This window comes from Sturnira hondurensis, unplaced genomic scaffold (genome assembly GCF_014824575.4).
Source record: "Sturnira hondurensis isolate 20B ecotype Veracruz unplaced genomic scaffold, ASM1482457v3 Scaffold0014584, whole genome shotgun sequence".
Lineage (NCBI taxonomy): Eukaryota > Metazoa > Chordata > Mammalia > Chiroptera > Phyllostomidae > Sturnira > Sturnira hondurensis.
Genome location: NW_028087215.1, coordinates 1,800,490 through 1,824,416, shown reverse-complemented (window position 1 = coordinate 1,824,416; position 23,927 = coordinate 1,800,490). Strand labels below are relative to the sequence as shown.

At 40.3% G+C, this 23,927-nt stretch overlaps 1 protein-coding gene across 5 annotated transcripts in view; it reads left to right on the top strand.

The window, feature by feature from the left end:
• Positions 1–23,927, top strand: part of SLC4A4 (solute carrier family 4 member 4) — a 365,009-nt gene that overhangs the window by 260,047 nt on the left and 81,035 nt on the right. For all 5 annotated transcript variants that reach the window (XM_037063447.1, XM_037063446.1, XM_037063448.1 and 2 more), the window contains 5 exons: positions 3,236–3,393; positions 11,291–11,378; positions 12,429–12,583; positions 13,350–13,463; positions 15,332–15,506. In XM_037063447.1, the coding sequence (XP_036919342.1) occupies positions 3,236–3,393; positions 11,291–11,378; positions 12,429–12,583; positions 13,350–13,463; positions 15,332–15,506 (690 nt within the window). The remainder of the gene's footprint in view (positions 1–3,235; positions 3,394–11,290; positions 11,379–12,428; positions 12,584–13,349; positions 13,464–15,331; positions 15,507–23,927) is intronic.

Genomic DNA, 23,927 nt, shown 5'->3' with positions numbered 1-23,927 from the left:
GGTCTGAAGGACGTTATCCTTACGACTACTTCTATTCAGAGCATATAGAATACAGTTTATTTCCTTTGGGCTTTAAAAATATGCTCCTAGTTTTCCAAGATGGTACAGTGATCTCAGTTAGGTACCTTAGTACTAGTGACAGATTTTGTGGAAGGGTAAGATGGACTGGAATTTTCTGCAAGTGTTGTGAGTCAGGTAGCTGCTTAGTGACAGGTCTAGACACAGAGGCTTTAAAACTCGCCAGTTTTCCTGGGCATTTAAAGTTCTTTTGCTTTGATTCCTAGTGCTACGGAGTTCATTTCTTTCATTCAAAATGTTTAGTACAGCTGAATTATGTGAAAAGTGGGTAGGTGTTCAGTATAACAAGAGATATACTATTCTAATCTTCAAGAAACTCAGGGAAAAAACTTAAACATGGACAAAACTTCAACATGTGATTCAGAAATGAATACTTCCAGAGTTCCCAAGAAAGTAGGCTGAGATGGCAGAAAGGCTTGAGCTAGGTTCTGAAGGACATTTAGAAAGGTAGAAATGAGACAGATTTTGGTAACGACTGTTGGATAAGTACATACAAAAGAAGTGGATACGATCAGATTATTTGCCTAACTAGAGCAAAGACATTAGAGTGCTGGTGAGAACAAGGTGTGAACTTTGATTATTACAGAGCTCCGTGTTGTGGGTAATGGGACCTCTCTAGGAGGGCCGAGGAAGCTGCCTCTAGCAGTGTTGTTTGTTAGGTGTTCGGCCACTTGGCCATGTCCCACGCTGTCACAGAGAACACTACATCTCTGTAACTTCTTTAGGCCATAATGATACTGTTGGCAATTTGACGTTTTTAGGCCCTTTCCATGGCTGCTATTTTCCTATCTTTACAATGTAAACATAATATACTTTCACTGTTAATTTCCTGGAGGATTAATGGTATAAACTTTGGAAAAATCTCTTACTGCTTAGAAGTAGTGATGTTTCTAACGTCTAAAATATATGTATCTTGCCTTTGCTTCTTCATTTTAGGTTTCCACTAAATTATTAGCCCCAATTTTCTTGTATGTGTTTTTTTTGTTGTTGTTTTGTTTTTGCCTTACAGTCTTCTTCTCTTATAAAGTACTAAATTTAAGGAAAAAATCCCATAAAAATGCTACTGAAGGTAATGGAGTTTTTAGAGATCAGTTTTCATTATACTAATTTTCCCTAATTAAGAACTCTTTAAATGGAAATGGAAAAGAAGGTATTACTATAACTTTTTTATTACTGAAAAAAACTGGGCAATTCCTGCCACTTCCCATCTCAGTGATAATCCATGGCGCAAAATACTAAGTGCACTGGGAACTTTTGACTTGAGTGGAGAGACATTTGTATTGATAAGAATATATCAGAAGTCTGCCTTTCATATGGTCCTGCAAAATTCTTGTCTGTATCCTTCTGTGATTGTTGAAAAGTTTTCCTTGACCTGCAGGAGGCTTAAACTGAAGGATGCTTGAACAACTCTATTCTAAGTGGGGGTTGGGAAGAGACTTGAGGAATAGTCCCTACCAGATAAGCTTTCAAAGTAACTGTGTTAAGCACCCTTCACTCTCCAAGAAAACCACTTCCCGTCTTTACCACCACACTCAAACTGGCATGTACCTCACCATCTTCCCCACCATCAGCTCACTTGTATTTCACTGCAAAAATGTGAGTCTTCAGAAGCCCCCATCTTCATGCCACCAAATGTCTCATCTGTACCCATCTAGTCTACTGTGTCTGGTTCAGACTGATAAGCTCTCTGTCTGAAGATAACCCCAGAACTTGTGGTGTGGATGGGCTTGTCTCAATAATTCATGGTTGCCTGAGCAGGTTTTGAAGTTGTCTGCTATCTCTGGTGCAGCAATAACCTGCCTCTACTAGAGCATTCTCATTAACATTCCAAAGTGTTCTCGTATTTCCCATTAAAAAAATCTTCTATTGTATGCCTTCTTCCACCTACCCTCCTATTTACTGGCTTTTCTTGGTAGCAGTTCTTTTCAAAATAATTATCTGTATTCCATGTCTCCATTTCATCACCTCTCATTCTTTACTGGGCTCCCTGATGTCCATGGTAACAGCTCTTGTCAAGATCACCCAGCGCCTCCATCTCGCCAAATTCACTGGCCCATTCTTCTTTTCCCATTGGTCCATTCCTAGTTATGATTTATTTGAGCTTTCAGCTGCCTTTGATTAGCTGATATGCTTTCCTTATTAAGCCCTTCCTTCACGTGACTGTTAAGTCCTGATTTTCCTCCTGCTTCACCGGCTGCTCTTTCACAGTGTCCTCTGCTGATAGCTCCTCCCATGCCTATAAAAGCTACAGTGGTCCAGGGTTTAGATCTTATCCTTCTCTAGCTACACGCACACCCAAGCTTGTGTGACTCTGTCCTATGGTTGGAAGTATTATTTACATGGTAATATCTCTGAAATGTATGCCTTTCTACTACTCCACCTTTGCACTTGGACTTTTCGTAGGCAAGTCCCTCCTAAAACATCCGGGGCTCCTTACTGTGGCCTTCAAGGTCCTCGCCGTTTAGTCCCCTCACCCCCCGCCATTTTCACTGTGGCCTCTGCAACTTCATTTGCTGTTATCTTTCCTGAATTGTTCCTTCAGCTGCCATCACACTTGCCCTACTGTTTCTTCTCATTGCCAACCTCCTTCCCATCCCAGAGGCTTTGCACTCACTGTTCTCTTTGCCTGGAAGGTTTCATATCCAGGTCTTTGCATGCCTTGTCCTCTTACTTCAATGTCGAACATATTTTTTCAGAGGCCTTTCCTGACCATCCTACATATGGTACCTTCTTACTGGTTTTATTTATTTTTTCTTAGCACTTATCTCTACTTCAAATCATATTTTATTTCTCCCTTGGTGAAATATGAGCCCAAGGAGGACATGGAATTAGTTGATCCTTCTCTCTTTCCTTAGGTCTTAGGTCAGTGCTTGCCTCCTACTAGACTCGTAACACATGTTTATTAAGTGAATGAATCAATAAGTGAATCATTTTATATATAAACATTGTTTTATATGTAAACCATCCTCCTAGATCCTCAGCATTTTTTAATCCAAAGTACAGAGAAATGTTTCATAGAGTAGTGAAACGTAATAGGAAAATGGCTACAGCTAGATCCTACTGCTTGTGGACTCATATAAAGGAGTTCCCCTGAGTGATGTTTCTTCTCTTCCCTTCTCTGGAAATAAGTTGTGCTTTCTTGGCTCTTCCCATGCAGCTGAAGAATAAGTTCATGAAAAAACTGCCTCGTGATGCAGAAGCCTCCAACGTGCTTGTTGGTGAGGTCGACTTCTTGGATACGCCTTTCATTGCCTTTGTTCGACTACAGCAGGCTGTCATGCTGGGGGCCCTGACCGAGGTCCCTGTGCCCACAAGGTAAGCTGATCCTGACCCACTGGGGCCTACAGCGTGGGCATAGGGGACTCTCCTCTCCCTCAGGCTAGAGAGTCAATTGAATGAGCACACATCAGAGTGAGCGCATTGGGAAGGTATGATTTGAAGGTGTGGTGTAATCTGACTTTCATACTGTCACATTAGTTAATACTTGTGTGGTAGTAACCATAATGACAATTAAAACAATATCTTGGACCACGTAGTAATTTTTTGTTATGGATTAGTCTGTTTAGGCCTCACAATTATTTTTTAAGTATAAATGGTTGGTATACGAATTTTATAGATGAAGAAACTGAGTCTTAGAGTTTAAGTAACTTGCCCTAGCTCATACAGATGGTTGTTGGTTCAGAGGTCAGAATTGCTTTTAGTTGCTCCACTTTATTCATAAAATTGATAGTGTGTGTATGTATGTGTGTATAAAGCAGGAGCAATTTACCACTTCTCGGCATATTTTTTTCTCTCAAGCCCAGGGAAGTTAGTCCAAAGAGACGTAAATAAAACCATAGAGTGTTTTATACAGCGGCAGTCTGAGTCAGCCAGGTGTGCCAGGTGACCGCTCTGATAGAACTTCAAGGCTCTGCTGCCATGTTTTCAAGCAAAAAGCTGAGTTACAGAAACCACAAATCACGAGAACCCCTTTGATTGAATAAGCAATGATCGTCTCTTTTCCTCTGCTCTTGTCCAAGGACTGCCTAATAAATAATGACACATATTATGCCTGTTTTAAGTGTCAAAGAAATAGGAAAATGAGACAAAAATACCTGTATGATCAGAAAGAATGTCCTGTAATCTATAAACTGGGAGGCAATGAAAGAAATGTTCTAATTTTCCTCCTAATTTGGCTCAAAACAAATCTTGAGCCCCGTGTCATGATCAGTGAATCATGCCCAGGCCATCTGAGATCACCCAGGAGGATTCATATCCCTTCCTGCTCACCTGGGGACACCTAGAGAAGAGGAAAATCACCTGTCCTTGCTCTGGGACCCACAAAAGGCACACACACACCCCCAAAGCTCCTATTCATGTGATAATTTTCAGACATCAATTCGAAGATTACAAACGTCTCTTCAAACTCTTCTTCAGCGCCAGTTTAAGTGAAGCACTAACTTCTCTTCACGCACTGCATTCCGTAAGTCAAGCCTCCTAACTCTACTGAGCACAGTTGCAGAGGGAGAAAATGGGCTATTTTCTCCCTGAGCAATCGCTAAGATTCGGCATTGAAGGGGCTATATACACACACACAAACATTATAAAGCTATACTCTTAAATTTGCACACTTTGCTGTTGTGTTTATGTTGCATAACTCTTTATTTTAAAGGAAACAGATTACTGTTATTATAACCATGTATCCCATATACTGCACAGTATCTTTGAACTAATCTTTTTTTCTCCCTCTGCAACTGTGCTCAGTAGAGTTAGGAGGCTTGACTTACGGAATGCAGTGCGTGAAGAGAAGTTAGTGCTTCACTTAAACTGGCGCTGAAGAAGAGTTTGAAGAGACGTTTGTAATCTTCGAATTGATGTCTGAAAATTATCACATGAATAGGAGCTTTGGGGGTGTGTGTGCCTTTTGTGGGTCCCAGAGCAAGGACAGGTGATTTTCCTCTTCTTTAGGTGTCCCCAGGTGAGCAGGAAGGGATATGAATCCTCCTGGGTGATCTCAGATGGCCTGGGCATGATTCACTGATCATGACAAGGGGCTCAAGATTTGTTTTGAGCCAAATTAGGAGGAAAATTAGAACATTTCTTTCATTGCCTCCCAGTTTATAGATTACAGGACATTCTTTCTGATCATACAGGTATTTTTGTCTCATTTTCCTATTTCTTTGACACTTAAAACAGGCATAATATGTGTCATTATTTATTAGGCAGTCCTTGGACAAGAGCAGAGGAAAAGAGACGATCATTGCTTATTCAATCAAAGGGGTTCTCGTGATTTGTGGTTTCTGTAACTCAGCTTTTTGCTTGAAAACATGGCAGCAGAGCCTTGAAGTTCTATCAGAGCGGTCACCTGGCACACCTGGCTGACTCAGACTGCCACTGTATTAAACACTCTATGGTTTTATTTACGTCTCTTTGGACTAACTTTCCTGGGGCTTGAGAGAAAAAAAATATGCCGAGAAGTGGTAAATTGCTCCTGCTTTCCCATTTTTACTACTTTTCTTTAAAAGCTACAAATAAAAAATACTTGCAAATACTTTTTTAAAACAATACTATTGAGTTTATTGAGTAGCAAATCATGATGGTTTTCGTGTCCCTCTTATCTGCTTCTGCTTGTGCATTCTTTTCCTCTGTGCCGGAGCGTGGCGTCGGCCTAGAGGTGAGAGACAGGGCCGTTGGAATTAACAAAAGGAGCCCAGCAGTTCAAGCGAATGTAATTCAGTAATGTCATAAAACTATTTCGGGGCAATAATCGGAACAATATACCCTAGCATGTTAACATTTTTCCAGGAAATAGTTTATCCATTTGCTGTCCTCTGAACCAGAGCAAGCGGTAATCACTGAGTAGGGAGCCTCATTAGGTTTTTTGTGTGTGTGAGTAATGTGGGGCTGTTTACAATGGCTGCATCCTGTGAAATCCAATAAAGGAAATCCCACAAGGAATGTGGGAGTCATTGCGAAGCACTGCCTGTGTGCTTGGCCCTGTGCTGCACCGTGCAGGCTGCCCTGCTGTACCGCAGGGAGACCCAAAGGTCTGCTTTTGTGCACATCTTGTAATGATCATTTTCCCTTTTGGAGGTAGAGGAAAATTATGCTCTTATGCTTTATTATTATTATTATTTATAATAAACAGTATTACTACTAGGCACCTTTTAGGAAGTATAGCTCTAGGACTTCCCCTTGTGTAGCGTTCACAAGTTTCTCTGCTCTGTTATTTCATTGATCTATTTTAGCTTTCTGTTCATAGGGAAGCTATCTACTTAGGGGCCATTCTTGCCATCCGTGGGAAGGCAAACAAACTGTCTTTTGAGCTTTGGTCACTTGGTAGGATACATTTCTGATTTTCCTAGCATCTTGCATGCACTTTGCTTGCTGTCATCTTTGTCTATCCATAGAGGCTGCTACTAACTCATATCTATGAGTTATGTAGGGGATAAATGTTATTATTCCCATTTTAGAGTTGAGACATGGAGGCAAAGGGAAGGTCCACCATCAATGCTGGAAATAGAACTGCCAATTTCAGACTGCGGGGACAGGCTTTTAGGGAGAATCTAAGGCAATATCTAGAATGGGTTGGAATAAAATACTTGAGCGTTTTCCCATAAAGGCTAGTAAAAATCCCTGATCAGTTTGTCCTTTCCTGACCTTGATTTTCATATCCAAAGCAAACAGTTATTCAGGGAGTCTAGCCCTCTAAAACATTAGAATGTTTACCTCTTTAGTTTCACTGTAAGTTAATATATACTTTATGTTATAAATAATTATTTGCCCCAAAATGTAGTTTGTACTTTGTCAAAACCATAAAACATCCTATTTGAGGGCTTGGGATGGAGGTCCTGCTCGTTCAGTTCTGTCTTGTTTAACAATCCGGTTGCTAGCTGCTGTTTACATAAGTAATGTGGTTTGGTTATGGTTGGTTTGTGGCCCTCGTGAATCCTTTGTGGAAGCTGCAATTCAGCCACAGTTCCCAAAGCTGCTAAATATGAATAATGGGTTATTTGATTCACTGTTGTTTTGAGAGAAGGGAGTAAAGGATGGTAAATGCTGAGTTTATTCTAGAAATAGCTGTGGTATATCAGGAAGGGGGGGGTGCACATCCTTTCTAAAAAGATTGAGTGGTTTAGGAAAGCTGGCTCTTTTTCTGACATTATGCTCTGTTTCTGGCTGTAATTATTTTGTGAATGTGAGCATCGTCCATTGGTTCCGGACACTGTTCATCTGGCACTTATTTTTGTTGTGGAAAATGCCGCAGGCATCCTCCCCAGGCCTGATCAGTTAGATGGAAAAGCTCGCAAGAGTAGAAGTGCTTCATGAAGATCCCAGAGACGATGAGGCGTGGTTAAAAATCCTGACAATGAGTTATTTCTGGTTACAAGTGAATCAAAAGAACTCAGTAATGTAAATTAATTTTTTACCCCAAGCTGTCAACATCAGCCGTGCCCATCCAGCCATACAAATGTGATGTTTACTCTAATTTGTTAATAAAGAAAAAAGCTTCTGGTTAAAAATAACATCTGTCCATTGACAAAAAACAGCTTGGGTCATGAAAGCGGTTTTCAGTACGCTGTAAAAGCCGAGTCTGGCGAGATGTACGGCTATCATAAAAGTGGTGACAGCTTCGCTTCCTTGAGGTTTAAAGGGAGAGAACAGGTTTCAAGCAGAAGGATCTTTAACTTGACGAGTTGCTCCGTTTTCCCAAATCTTTCACGCTCACTTCAACAATACAGGCCAAGTCAGAGATTTCTTAAGGGTCTCCATTACTACAGGGATAGTTCTCGACCTGAGGTGATGTTCCCTGCTACTGAAAGATGGCCAGATGTTCTCTCTTATTCTCTATTTCATTTTAAGGGATGGATTTACTGAATGGCTCCAGACTGGAGTAATGCAAAAATTTTGACTGATATGTGACATGTCATTTCTATTTGGCACTCGATGACTTTTCATCAAAGAAGAAAATTATTCATATATGTATATATAGACATATAATTACCTATATATAAATTAAATTACCTAAGAAAGAGGAATTATGCTTTTGCATCTAATTTAATGAAGTTACTGAAATATTATAATTCTCATGTGTTGGGTTTTTGCTATGATACATGTTATATTCACCATTGGTCTGCTACTTCAACTCACTCTTTGGAACTGTTTAGCAGAAACCAGAGTAAATAATTATAAGAAACCCAAAACACTAATTTAAAAGAACATATGCATGCTTATATTCATTGCAGTATTGTTTACAACAGCCAAGTTCTGGAAACAGCCCAAGTGCCCATCAATAGATGAGTGGATAAAAGAAGCCTTGGTGCATTTACACAGTCAAATGCTACTCAGCCCCCCAAAAGAAGGAAACCTTACCTTTTGTGACAGCATGGATGGACCTGGAGAGTATCTTGCTAAGTGAAATAAGCCAATCAGAGAAAGACAAATACCATGTGATTTCACTGGCGGGTGGAATCTAATGAACAAAACAAACAAACAAAATAGAAACAGACTTGTAGATACAGAGAAACAGACTGACAGCTGTCAGAAGAGAGGTGGGTTGGGGTCTGGGTGAAAAGCGGGAAAAGATTAAAAAAACCTCACAGACATAGACAACACTATGATGATTACAGGAGGAAAAGGAGATTGTGGGGAAGTAGAGGAGGGGAAAGGGGGAATAAATGGGGTAGAAGGACAGTTCATTTTGGATGGTGATACACAATACAGTATACAGATGGTATATTATAGAAATGGACACTTGAAACCTATATAATTTTATTAACCAATGTTAACCTAATAAATTCAATAAAAATTTTTTTAAAAAGCAAATGTATGCCCTTATCTCATAGGATTTAACTTAGAGGCTCCATTGTTCCTTGAGCTCTTGGAACAGTGACCCATTGTCTGACAGAATTTGTATTTGAGGACTATTAGTGACTGAGAGTGTTTTACTCACTGTTCAACAAGAGAGAATTTGGGCTTTGCTGCCATGCAGTCAACCTGAACGTTAACTCATGTGTCAGTTGACAGATGTGTGAGTCCATAATGTGCGCTTGTGGACTATAACCATGATGGGGGTGCTAGGGAGAGGCGGGAAGTGGTACAGAGTTGTTCTATAAAGGTTTTAGATACCATACATGTGTATTACTGAAAAACTAATATTTACATACATTGAAATAATAAAAAATGGAAGGCAGAGGAACATCATTATTTAAAAATGTATTGAGTAAAAATCCCGACGTCCATTTTCACTTGCTGCACTGCGCCTATTCCCTTTGCCTGCAGTCACACCCTTGCTGTCCTTCCTGACAGCTGGCCGCCGGTAGACAGGCAGGTAGGGCGGAAAAATGTGGCCAGTATTATGGGTTTTTCTTAATATGTATTTTGCCTTAGTGGTGAAATATTTTTTGCATATGTTGCACTCAAATCAGTGGTCAATTCCTTTAAAAAATACATTTTACTCTTATAAAGGAACACTGTGTAATAGTACATATAGTGGTATATAATTTAGGTCCAGCTTCAAAGGAAAAAAAGTTCTAGCATCAGTTGAACTTCAGGGTTAGAAGAACTAAAATCCAATTCCGATAATGACTTCCTTTATCCTTGACCAGACTCTCGTGTCTGCCGATTGCTTTTGCTGCTTCATCCATTATGGTGACACGCGAAAGTGAGCCTGCCGCCCACTCCAGAACTGGCTTCTAGGCAAATGAGTGCTGAGTAGCTTTATGGTTTTTCTGAGATAAAGTTGGAGTGTCCCTACTTTCAGATAGCTTCTTACAGTCTTAATTTCTGTTTTTTCTTCTTTGGATTGAATTTTATAATGAAAAAAAAAAGGAATGATCTATTCAAGGACATTTTGGAGTAGACCCTAATATACTGATGAGTACTTGCTGTCATTTCTTTTTTATTTAAAGTAAGGTCTATAAATACATAAGTGAAAAATAAAATTTTACTAAGCTAAGTCCTCAGCCATTCCTGGTCCCATAACATTTTACCTAAGATTTCTTGCCCCCAGCTAGATACTCACGACATCCTTCCCCAGGATGACCTAAGGGGTCACTGTTGGATGGCCTTTCTCTGTTGAATCACAACCCTAGCATGCAGGTGGGGCAGGTAACCTCAGGTAGAGCCATGTGCTGAAAAGAACAAGAAGTAGGAAGGCCTATCTACTCTGTCTCATTTACCAGGCACAGTCTTTGGGCTCATCCATGAACCTTGAGCTTTGGTTTCTTCACCGAAAAACAGGAATAGCGTACTTGTCCTTGTTGCTAAGCGTTGTGTGGAGTTTAAATGAGGTGATGAATGTGAAACACTTTGCAAGCTTTAAAAAGCTATGCAAATATACGATGTGATCTTTTTTGTTGTTCTCCTTATCTCTGTGTTAGGTAAGACATGATCATAAGCAAGGCAGGGATTTATCCAGTGTTGCCTTTAGTATATTTTTCCTTATTCATTTACATATTAGGCTTCTTTCTTCTTAGTTGAGACATGCATCTTTACTCTTGTCATCAGTGAGGGACTTCTTCTACCATGGTAAGAGGTGACCCTAAATGGGGATAAATTTGTTATTGCAAGTTTCAGGACCTCCCGACTGCAGAGCAGTGCTTGAGTATTGTCAAGAAAACAAGTCTGGGGGGAAATGAAGATAATCCCCCAACATGAAAAAAACCCTTAAATGTGTATGATGCTTTATTTTGAAATTTTTCCTGTTCCTCTTTCTTTACTTTGGCTATCCGTGTGTGGCTTACTTGTAGAGGACTTGGTTTTTGCTGAGCCCCAGACACTTCTGAGTAGAAACATTTCTTAAAAGTCTGGAGAAGATCATATGTCGTCGCCCACATTGGGTAAGGAAAAGTCAGAGAAGTCTGGAGATGTACTAGGTGTTTCTCATTATTGTGTGTAATGTTTTTTTTTTCCCCAAAGATTCTGCAATTCAGTAGAAATGGAGAAAAGAAAGTTTAGAAAAGAAAAATTGAATGAAACTTCCCTTCTCAGTGAAGAAGCTTTTCAGGTTTTCCTGCTAAATTCTATGGTGCCCCCAAATAAACTAAACAAGGGGTTATGTTTCACTGTAGTTGAAAGAGTATTTGTTATACTATCAAGGACATTACATTTCTTTGAAGATGAATTCTAGGCCTAACGTTTTTATGAACTAGGATAAATGTGTCTCAGTTTTATGTATTTTGAGTTTGATGAAATGTGTGTTATAGCCTTTCCTTCTCTCCTCTCCCATTAGGTTCTTATTCATTCTCCTAGGTCCTAAGGGGAAGGCCAAGTCCTATCACGAGATTGGCAGAGCCATTGCTACCTTGATGTCTGACGAGGTAGGGAACCTGGAAGACGGTGACCTCTGAAGGTCTTACTTGTGCGCATTCATACTGTGCTTCGGCTGTCACCATAAGATGACAGTGACTTGAACTTTTGAAATAATATTTAACATACATCAAGTTTATGAATGAAAAATGTTTAGAAAAGTAAAGGAAAACATATTTTATTCCAACATAAAACTTACTTTTGGAAACTGTAGATGTCAGCTTATTTGCCACGAATGACTGTACCTGACTGTAAAGAAGGCTGGCAACCACATCGTTCTAATTAAGTGATACACATTCAGGAAGCACCTTCTTTGGATATTTTCATAGAAGACATGAAGCATTTGCTGTCTTAGATGGCTCAGTTGTTCCTTGATAATTAGATAAATGGAGAGGCCTGTCTATGTTGCTGAATGCACAGTTGTCTTGTTGGTTGTTCCATTCTTCTCACCTGGCTGATGAGCTGAAAGTCCCCCACAGAGCATCTCAGCCTTCCATGGCTGCACAGAGTCTCACCCCCTTAAAGCCCTTTGCTTTCTGTATTGCCAGTATACCCTGATTTTTTTTTGTAATAGCTAATAGTTCTTGTGTGTTTGAGAGCTGCAGTGTTTGGGTCTTGACCCAATCTTAACAGTCAGCTTGAACTTTTGCTTCTTGAATGAACTATCAGCAATGGTTTGTCCTGGTAGTTTTTATTTCAGGGAATGACTCTTCAGTATATTTCCCTAAATCATTTTCATCTGGCTTTCATAGCAACCACATCAATAATGCTACATACCAGTGGGAGGTGAAAGGCAATGTTATTTTACAGTATTGTGAGGGAACAAAAAACATGTAAAAGAAACAGCCATTTGTTTTCTTATGCCTCACCATATATTTTTTGGATTTATTAGCAAAATATTTTGGTAATATTATTTTACCAAATAATAATGGGATCGTAGGAAATATGAGTATAGTTATAGTAACATTAAAGTGAGTTATGGATTGCAGTCTTTAGGCTGGCTATGTGAGGCATCTGGAAATATACCGTGCGGGGTTCGCACCTCTCTTGTGTCTCCTTAGGTGTTCCATGACATCGCTTATAAAGCCAAAGACAGGCAGGACCTGATTGCTGGCATCGATGAGTTCCTAGATGAGGTCATTGTCCTTCCTCCTGGGGAATGGGACCCGGCGATCAGGATAGAGCCTCCTAAGAGTCTTCCATCGTCTGACAAAAGGTAAATTATCAGGCAGTTGGGGATATGAAACCTTGAGAAAGAGGTTATGTTTGGCAAAGGAAATGGAGTCAGACAACTGCCCTAATATTTTTAGTTTCCATTCAACTTGATGTATTGTCTCATCTCAAACGAATCACATACGTTTCATGAGCACTGTAAAAATGAATGTTTGGTAATTACAGATTGGAGCTCTCTGAGATTCTTTGGAGATATTCTGGGGCCTCCCTATGCATGTGGGAAAATCCCTTTACTCAAGATGAGGCCCTAGAGATTTAAGAGGTTGAGAAACTGAGTGAACGAGGGTGGAGGGATTGAGCAAAAAGGAAAAAGGAGTCATGGTCGTAGACAGCAGTGTGGTGACTGCAGGGTGGGGAGGGAGAGCATTAGCCCTCCCTCTGTAAATAGTAATGGGAAAAATACAATCGAAAATAAAGGGAAATACAAGGAAAAAAGTCAAAAGTCAAAAAACAAAAGAAATTGAGTGAAATAATGAAGGAGAGGGCATTTTCTGGAAATCTGTTATTTTCCAGGTGAAATGGGTTGCTGCTTGCACAAGAGACAGTTTGTTCAGCTTTTCTGTTCCTCCAGTCATTTTTCTTGGCTCTAAGTATAACACTCTTAGAACTGCCTATTAGGACAGCAAAAGGAAATAATGACCTTTCTCCCAGAGGATTTTCAGCTCGCCTCTTCATTAGCTGGTGCATGACACAGCTGAGAGGCAGGTAAGTACAATGAGCTAACATTCTCTCGGGCTCTGTTGTCTTAGAAAGAACATGTACTCTGGGGGAGAGAATGTGCAGATGAATGGGGACACCCCCCACGACGGAGGCCACGGAGGAGGAGGACACGGGGACAGTGAAGAATTGCAGAGAACTGGACGGTAACGAATGGATTCTTTTGCCACTCACAATGAGGTTCTCCTTAGATCTAAATTTCCCTTAATCTTCCTATAGCATTTTGTTCACTGGATTTCACAGCTGTTTGACCAACAGATATTTCTAGTGTTGACTGTAGTCACAGCCCCTGGGGATGCAGCAGTGAACTGAACCAAAATCCCTGTCCCTGTGGGTCTTGTGTTGTAGTGGTGGAGACACACAGTGAGCACACAGAGGAATGCGGTGATGGTTTTATGAGGAACAACAAAAGAGACGTAGGGAGTTTGTGATGGGAGACAGATTTTTTAGATAGGGTGGCCAGGGGCAGCCTGAAAGACAATTGCAGCATTTGTGGACGGTCCCGAAGGAGGTGGGAGTCAGCCAGTGTAGACGTGGGGTTGGGAGAAGGGGCCATGGGGGACCTGGTGTGCGCTGGGTTGGCGTGGTGGCCAGTGTGCCTGGAGTGGAGTGAGTGAGTAAGGAGGTGTTAGAAAGACAAGCAGAGAGACAGTGGGTGTGTGTATATGGCAGAGAGAATGAACAATGAACCAGTCTTTCATGATTCTGTCTCTGCCCTGTACACTTACTCAAAAGTGGGCGATACGTCGTAGAACTGAGGAACTCACAGGTCCCTGTTTCACCAGCCTGCAGATGGGAAGTTGGGTTTCCCAGATTGCTCTGGCTAAATCTCTGTTCATGACAGTTCTTCCTCCTCCACTGCTGGGTTCTCCATTTCATTTTGGGTTAAGTAAAATTTCACATAGGATACTCATTTTAGGAAGATACATCATTTTAAAAAGCAACGCAGACTGAGATTTCATTCTTCCATATTTCACCTTTCCTAAGCGCACTGAGTGTCTGTAGTTTGCCTCGCCCCGTGTGGAGCAAGTAAACTGAACAGCACACTGAGTGCCGCTGAGAGCAGCTGAGCACCCAGATAGTCGGGCACTGCTCAAACTGTGTGATAGCCCATAGCCGAAGTCTAAGCTGTGACTGGAGGGTCAAGACTTCAGAGACCCATCGAGTTGTGAGGGAGAACATTGCAGCCAGAAGGAACAGCAGGGGGAAGGCTGAGATGTGGGGTTTGGCTGGGAGGGTGCATTGGCGGATGGATAGGTCATTTGACCTGCTAACATTTGCAGTGGGGCTCGGCTTGCAACGTTCACCTACCACATACCTGCATGGCCTTCTCTCTTAGTTCCTCCAGGTTCTTACCCCAGAGTCACCTGGTCAGGAGGCCTGTTCTGGCCACTATCACACGTCAACCATTGCTGCTCTAGCACTTAATAATCCTCTTCCCTACTTCATATTTTCCTTGATTTTTAGCACCATGCATTTTTCTTATTTTGTGTCCTCCACATAGAAAGTAAACTTCCTGAGGGTGGCTGTTTTTTTCTCTGTCATTCAGGATTGTATCTCCAGCACCCAGATTAGTTCTAGGCATATCACAGATGCTCCAAAAACATTTGTAGACTGATTAATGAATGAATGGATCAATCAATGATTGAATGAATGAATGAGGCTGGGGAGGAAGCTATGGCAATATTATAAAGGTCCTTGTATGATCTGCTCACATGTTTAGATGTTTTTCTTCATAAGGTGAGAAATTTTAACTTGTCTAGACAATTCACTCTCATCTAAAGGCCCAATGTCTGATCTTTAGGGCATGTGACACCTAATTTGGTGACTGAAAAAGAAATAGAAGAAAATTTATTCCTCCACAATTTTCTGGTTTTATCTTAAGTGGTTAAATAGTACCTTGTTCATTCAAGCGCTGTAAGTTCCAATTCTTTGTGGTCTAATAAGTGATCTCTTGATTAATCAAATGGTAATTTATTTTACATTGTCACATGTTTACTGTCTCCCTACCTAGGTTCTGCGGTGGACTAATTAAGGACATAAAAAGGAAAGCACCATTTTTTGCCAGTGATTTTTATGATGCTTTAAATATCCAGGCGCTGTCAGCAATTCTCTTCATTTATCTGGCGACTGTAACTAACGCTATCACTTTTGGAGGACTGCTTGGGGATGCCACTGACAACATGCAGGTGGGTCTGGCTGGGGGGAGACACGAATAGGACAGCCCAGGTTGCCTCCCCATCCTCACAGTGCAGCTCGGTGGGAAGCAGATGGCCTTTCAGTTACTCAGCGTGATTTTTCTTTCTTTCTTTTTTTTCTGGATGCCGCATTTTACTTTGCTTCTGGCCTGCTGCTGTATTTCCAACATTTTAGTAGTTATAAAAATAGCTTGATGAAATCTGGCTTGAGTCACAGTGGAGAAAAGAAGGGAAGGAAATGAGGTTGTACAGTTCTATTTGGGCAAAAGCGTGTTAGCTGCTTTAATTTTGTGTAGGACACAAGGTTGAGATCTTCTACTACCTGGGGTGTGTGGATGAAACTGTTAAACTCGATGAGCACACTCTTTCTGGGAATGCACAATCACCGTCATTTTACACAGGATTTATTCGCAGGTGGATTTGTTTATCTGTCCGTAGAATTCAGCTTTGAGAAGTATGAGATAAGAGTTCTTTCTCCTAGTCCCGAGTCTGCTTCTCATTAGCTGTGCAGACTCTGGATTGATGTATTTTGTGTGAACCACACTTTATTGGGTACTTTGCAGGTGGCATTCGCCTACCTTTTGTATCAGTAATACCTCCTGTTTTGGTGATAGAAAAGACACTTCGGGTTCCCCCAGTCAATCACAGAAATATGGATAGAACTACTTTTGCTTGAACCAGTCAGGGAGAAAAACAATAGGCCTTGCACTGGGTACTGAACACAGAGGAGGGTGAGACACTGTAAGTAAAGAACCAGCTTCAATCCCTTTTCAGAATCTGCCCTTCTCTCACTACTTGCTACGCTTTCACCTGTGTGACATTGCTCAGTGCTGCCGCCAGCTTCATTTAAAAAAAAACGGGGGTGGGGGGGACAGTTGATTCCAAATGATTGCTTTTCTTCCACTTCTTTTTTCTTCCCTGGGCACATTTATGTTTTAGATTTCCTCCTAAACACCAAAAGTCTGGTGGAGACTGTCTATACTGCTCCAAGTAAAAAGGCAGAAACTATTTTAAATAATTATATTTAGTTTCTTAATACAATGGTTAATTTTTATGTTTCAGTTCTTGTCTGTCACCCCATTGCATTATTATCCCCAGACTTGGAGGCTTGAAACAACCCTTTTCTCTGCGCGGTTTGGGTGGTTGATGGACTGGGCTGGGTTGGGCCTCTCTTTGGTCCTCTCACATTCGTGAGACGCAGCTGAGGTTGGAGTCACCTGAAGGGGACTTGTCACATGCCTGGTGCCCAGGCTGGGACATGTGCAGGAGCTGGGGACCCAGGCTCCTCCATGTGACTTTTCCACATGGCTCACTCGGGCTTGCTCTCAGCTGGGGACAGTGAGGACTCCTGAGAGCCCGTGTTCTATCAGAAGGAGACAGTTGCCACTCACTCTGCTTGTTTCCACAGGAATGTGTACTCATTATTATTTCATTTTCTGATTTTGAAAGAGAGATTGAAATCTGGTGATTTAAAAATATTGGCAACTGATGAACGTTTTAAAAATAGCATTGTACTGGCCAGGGAGCACATGTCTGTGTGCGTTCCCAGTGACAGACCTGCGGCCCGGAGAGCAGAAACCCAGTGTGCAGGACATGGTGGTGAGGGGGAGGTAGTGTATGAAGAAGGTGGCCCCCACCCATTTTTTTCATAAGGTAGGCATATTAAAGTACAACAGTTATATCAGTAATCAAATGTTTATAAAATCTGTATGCAGAGGGGATAGCTAAGTCTTCATCAAATCAAAGCAAAATGATAACTACAACAGACACTTCGAGAAAACAGGTGGAAGTGCCGGGCAGGCCAGCATGCAGCGGACAATACAGGCTGCCACGTGTTAAGAAAATAAGAGAGAGCTTGGATTTTGAGAGAGTAGCAAGAGCAAAACCATGTCATCTTTTAGAATGTAAAGACTATTTTTGTGCAGCTTTTTAAAAATATTTCTTTTTCAATTACAGTTCATAGTCAATATTATTTTGTATTAGTTTCAGGTGTGCAATAGAATGGTTAGTCAATCACATACTTTGCAAAATGTTCCCCCTGATATGGCTAGGATCTCCCTGGCCCCCTACGTAGTTATTACAGTGTTATTGACTGTATTCCCTAGGCTCTGTTACACATTCCTGGGACTCTTTTGTGACTGCCAACCCATAGTTATTAATGCCTTCACCTTTTTTCACCTAGTCCCCTCTTCCTTCCAGCAGCCGTCTGATCTCTGTATCTATGACTCTGTTCTCTTTTGTTTGTTTACTTTTGTGAAGATATTTTTTCAACACTTTTATTTTCATGGATGTTCTTCTCACTGAGGTGGAGACATTGTGACACTTTCTATATGGTGTTTATTGCCTATAAAAACCACAGAGTGGAGTTCCTTAGCTTTGGAACTCTGCCAAGATGAGAAGTCTATTAAAGTCTATTGCTGACCCCTCCTAGGTGAACTAATTTCTGTATGAGCGAGTTCTTGGGAAACTAAAGGATTCTGCTGTGCAACATTAACATTGATATTCTTCTCTTTTATGAGAAATTACATGGGAAAGGCCTTGCTGATGGAGGGAGCTATTTTCTGGGTTCTGAAGACCTTAGGAGAAACAAATGCTTCCCATGGTCAAGATGTTAAGTATCTATGTGTTGATTTTATCTATTTTAAGGACCAGGGAGTTGGGGGCTGGGAATCGTGAAGAATGTCTCCACCCTGCACGGTGTACACTTGACCCCACAGCGGGTCTGATGGGCCAGCAGGGACCGTCTTCTTGCCTTGGCACCAGGACAACAGAGCATTTTGTGGATTTGGTGCTAAGGCCCAGGTCATTTCACAAGTCCGTGGCAGAGGTTGATTCTTTCCTTTGAAAATATTTAATGTCTCCTGTGTGCCAGACACTATTTTAAGTGCTGGGGATGTAGATAAGTGACCAAAATAGATAGGAATCCTATCCCGACAGCTTTTACACTCTAGGGTGTTGATAAAGCCGTCTTTTTTCTGTACCCACAAGAGATACCCACAGGGGCTCATGTAGGGGTGAGGCCCACTGGCTCTATTTGACACAGTAGATCAAGATTGAGCAGAAGCATACTGATGCAGCCTGAAATAACCTTCATTTATATCACAAGCCTTCATAAATGTGGCAATGTGTTATTCTCAAAAGCACAAGCAGCTCAACTGAGTCAACTGAGAACAGTGCCCTCGCCTTTTCAAGGCAAACAAACAGCACGAGATGGTTCGCACAGGGCCTTTATTGTCAGGTCCCAAATAGACATGGGTGTCGGGTAGAAGCGTGTTGTGAAAACACCGATGAGTCACTGCATTGCTGTTGTTTAAGCAAACTCTTCTGCCAGCTTCTGTGCGGGAGGCCTTGCCTACTCAAAGATGGGATTTTACATTTAAGCATTTATTTCAGAGCTGAAATATCTATTCAGCTCTGAATATATATACTATTCAAATCTATATTATATATGTTATATATACAAATATATATATAACATTCAGCTTTGTATGTGTACACATGTACATGTATGCATATAACCACATGTATGTAATGATGTGTGTACATTTGATAATTACAAATAAATTTGTATGACATATACTGAACATTCCCAGGTATAAATGTGTGCACCACACACACACAAGCACATTTAATCAGAAGCAGTTCTGGGGAGCCACATGGGTCATTTGCCATGGACTGTGCTCAGAATGAAACAGTTGAAGTGATGATGGCCTCAAGTATAATCAGTTCTTAATGGCCACATAGATGACGGTACAATTTCCCCACCCTAGCATTTTGACCATGAGAGGTTTCTGAGGCTTCCAGAGTGAGTATTCATGGGTTTCTTGTTAAGTGTGGGTCAAGTTTAGCTTGGGCTTCTGGGAGTGACTGAGTAGCTTCACCTAGAGTTGGTTAGCCTTGCATTTATCTAGGATCTAGCCCTGTCTTGGACTGTTTGTGTTCTTAGAATTTAATGAGAGCGCACCATTTCTGAGGTCCAGGAATTGTGCTGCCACTCACTGTCTTCTCATGACTCTCGTTATCCTTTCTGGTAATGAAAGGATAGTTGCACTCTGGTCACCTTGCCATACTGTGAAGTGAACAGGGCTCCTCAGCATTGCTCCTAAAGCATGTCCTCTCCACAGCTAAAGCCTGGGGTCATGCACATCACCTCACGGCAGTGGGTTTGTATCCTTAGTTGCCAACCAGCTACACTGCTCTATTCATTGAGGTACTTCCAATTAAACTGTTAAATGTCTATTTAATAAGTATTTATGGATAGCTTAGTCCATAGACAAGATCCTAGAAAGGTTTTGTTTTTTGTTTTTTTTGATACTTTGTGGAAAGTCGCTCTGTTATTTAAAAGTTGTTCTTAGCTTTAGGAAAGTATTTTAACTTAAATCAACATTGTTGATTGTGAATGGCTGGACATAGTTTAGTGAAGATTGAGTGAAGAAAGTCATTTAATTTTTTTCCCAGAAGTAAATATAATCCTATCTTCACAATTTCATAGCAAAAGAATACAGTAAGATTTTTAGAATTCTGTGAATTTTGTGATATTTGTGGAGCTAACAGAGCACATTCTGAGGGAACTTGTCTCATAATAAGGAACATTTATAGTTGGCATCTCCAAATTTGAGGTTTTATTTTAGCATACTGCTGTGCCAAAAATATTTAATCAATCTGCTTAAGTTGGAAATGTATCATTTCTTATTCACATATGATATTCCTTGATAATACAGACATTTCCTTATGAAACTTATTATGTGCAATTTAAAACAGCAACTTTAAAGGAAATTGATAATTGCTTCACTATAGTTAGGGCTATAGAGTGATTTCAGCTTACCTAAATGTTGCACTGTGGTACCAAAATGCATTTCTTCCTTGAAGTGGAAATGTAAGAGGGCATGTCGACCTGTCTGAACTAGTCCAGAAACATTGCCGTTTCAGAACATTAGGTAGGGATAATCTCTCTGTTGGAACAACACAGCTGGGTTGTTTTGGTTAGCAAAAATAAACGGTGAGCAGAGATAAACATGTGTTTACTGACAAAGGAGGGGCTCTGCATTGCTCACTCGTCCCCAGGGTATGCTGGCCACTCCTTCTCCCAGGAAGGACTTCCAATAATTTGCTTCACTTCAACTACAGATTCTGAATTAAAACTGTTTGATTAAAGTGAAGTAATTTGTGACCAAAATTTACTTACCAAAACTCTGTATTTTTTTTTAATGAAAACTTTGTCAACTCTATTTTCTTGGCAGTCAGAAAATGATATTGACTTAGGCTGGTCAGGGATTCCAAATATTGAAAATTTCTAAAATTATTTTGTGATTGGTTTGAAATTATTTTAAGATAGCTTTATTTTTATATGATATAACTGTGCACTGTAGAAAGTTCAAGCAATACAGTAAAACTACCTAGGGTAGTTTTAACTCATAATCTTTTAACTCATAACCCAGAAATAATCATTGATAACCTTTTCATGAATATCTTCCCATACGTCTTGCAGTACAGATGAATATATAGGATTTTATAAAAATGAGCTCATAAACATGCTGTTTCAAAGCATGACTAGTATTTAGTGGAAGTCCTTCCACTTCAGTGTGGGTCCTGGGAGCAGTTGTTAAGACCACACCTATCGGTGCACACACATCATTTTACTTAATTTACTGTAATTTACTTAATAAATCCCCTATCGGTAGACTTTCAGTTTTCTCCAATTTTCTCATCTGAAAAACAAAGGGTGTGCCAAGTTATACTTCCACCAACAATGGACAAGAGTGTCTACTTTTATATAGCCTTGTGAAAAACAGGATTTTGTCCCATGATCTCATTTTTGTCATTCTGAGGGCAATTCTTATTCAATTCAAATTTATTTGATTTTTAGTGAGGGTGTCCACATTTTTATTGGCTATGTATTCTTATTTATATTTGTGCCTTTGGTATATTTTCCTTTTAGAAATTCATTTTTTTCCTCATTGCCTTGTAAGAACTCCTTGTGTAATAAGGACATTTTTCTTTTGCTTGTCAGAAATATCACAAATGTATTCCTAGATTTACTGTATGTCTCTTCACCTTATTTATGATTTTTTGCTATATAGATTCTAATTTTTATGTAGTCAAAATCTTCAATCTTTTATAGTTCCTTATTTCCAGGATATATTTAGAGAGGTTTCCCTACTCTAAGATTAGGAAAATATTTATTCACATTATCTTAGTGCTTTTATGTTTTCATTTGAATTTTTTATCCATCTGGAATTGGTTTTTGTGCAAGGTTATACTGGCACTTGATGTTCGGGCCCTTCAGATGGTCTAGATACAGTCTCAGAGCTGCTCCAACAAGAAAATATATTGTAAAGCCTTGCCCATCCCTTCTATTAGACTTGGAGCTGAAGCTCTTTGGTAAAGGTTTTGGCTCCTACTTTTCTTCAAGCAGGGAGCTAATTTGTCTTTCAAGGCTTCCCTCTTTCTTCAGTCCATGCTGGGCAGTGTAAATAGAAACCCTGTTTATGACAACAAAGCACTTTTAGGCAGAGAAGATGGCAATTAGGATTTGGCATCTGTGATCTGTCAGCAGAAATCACTGATTTATAGACTGTAGCTACACAGGTGAAATGAAAAATGAGGATGGGATACCCAGTCTTCGTCCCTTGCCGACGAGCAGTCTGTGGAACTGAGCCCCAACTGTGCTCGTGGTCGTTCATATTTTGAAAGAGGAGGAAAGGTTGCTTGGATGGGACTCAAATTTGGGCCACACAAGAATCACCCAATCTTCAGAGATCCTGATTTAATTTGTCAAGGTAGAGAAAAAGAGCCAATGCCTTTATTTCTTAAAAAAAAAAAAAAAAGCTTCCAAGTGCGGGCCTGCGAACCAGACAATTGCGGTTCGATTCCCAGTCAGGGCACATGCCTGGGTTGCAGGCCAGTTCCCAGCAGGGGACTCATGAGAGGCAACCATGCATTGATATTTCTCTCCTTCTCTCCTTCCCTTCCCCTCTAAAGATAAATAAATAAAATCTTTAAAAAAAGCTTCCAGCTAATTCTCATGTGACTCAAATATGATTATGCACTTGCATCATTCTGTCATCAGTTTTGATCATATGGCTTGGCCTATGCTGGGAACCTGACATAAGACTCCCGCAGGTAATTCAGAGCTTACTGTCTCTTTCCAGTGGCGATGCTTAAATGGCATTAGGCTGCATCATTTTTCTTGGCTAAATTTCAGAATCAAAGGCCTATCTAGAGACATTTAATTTTATTATTCAACATTTTATACAGTTTGTATAAATTACCACTAACGGGAGCTAGAAACTCTCTTTTTATGGTTAGAAACATTTTAGTATTTTTTTAAGCTTGAAATATAACAATAATGTTAGGGAATGATTTATCATTTTCTGCCATCAAAATATTTTATTTTTCAAGCTTCACTTGGTTGAGAGTTGTCAAAGAAATAGAGAAGTCTTCGTTTGGGGGCACAGTTGTGCCATTTTCCTCTTTCTGTTATTGCCATTCAATAGCCACGGGGTTGTGATGATTATTCCAAATACTACATTTCTTAATAAAAAGGACACAGAACAACAGTGGTCATACAATTCCAATATGAAGATATGAAATTGCAGTAATGTCATAGTTGACAGCATGGATTTTTACTTTTTAATGCTGGTGTTACCAATCATAGTTGCATATGTTTTTCCCTTTAGAATCTCACTCCTATGGTCTGAGGTCTTTTGTGCTTGTGTTTGGTTTTTGCGTGTGTGTTTTGAGAGGGGTACTGGTGGTGATTTTTCTTGGCCGTTTTGTGAAACAGGGCCATCTTCGGTTTGATTCGTTCCCTGCAGAGAAATGTTCAGAAATTGTTTTGGATGTTGATTCATTGCTATAAAGTAAAACAATTTTGTTCTATTATAGTCGATTCCATGTGTTTAGTAACACGAGGAACCAAAAGAAGTAACTCAAAGGTTGTAGCGTTGCCTCCCCACGAGGCTTCTGTTGATTTAGGATTTGTTCTGGGGAATACTGGGGATCTAAAGGGGTTTTTTACTTTCTGTCTCCATCTCCTTCCTCTTTTGAAGGAAAGAGAAATGAAAGGGGCAGGCTGGGAAGGGAGGGGAAGCGACATTTTACTGTATCTCTACTTTGTTGTTAGCTCTTCATGTATTACTGTCTTATTCAGTCCAAATGACTGTCCTGTAAAATAGCCATTGATGTTCTGGAAGAGAGAATTAGGAGTTAGAGTCTGGTGACTGATGGATCTGAGGTTTAAATGCAGATATTCCTGACCCCAAGACATGCTGTTCATGCCGAGCCACCTGGCAGATACCTTGAAAATCATCTAGTTCAACTTCATCTTATATCTAAATAAATACATTATTTATATGTCACGATTCACCAAAAGTGTATTATTTATCTATGCTAAGCGCTTCGCACACATTA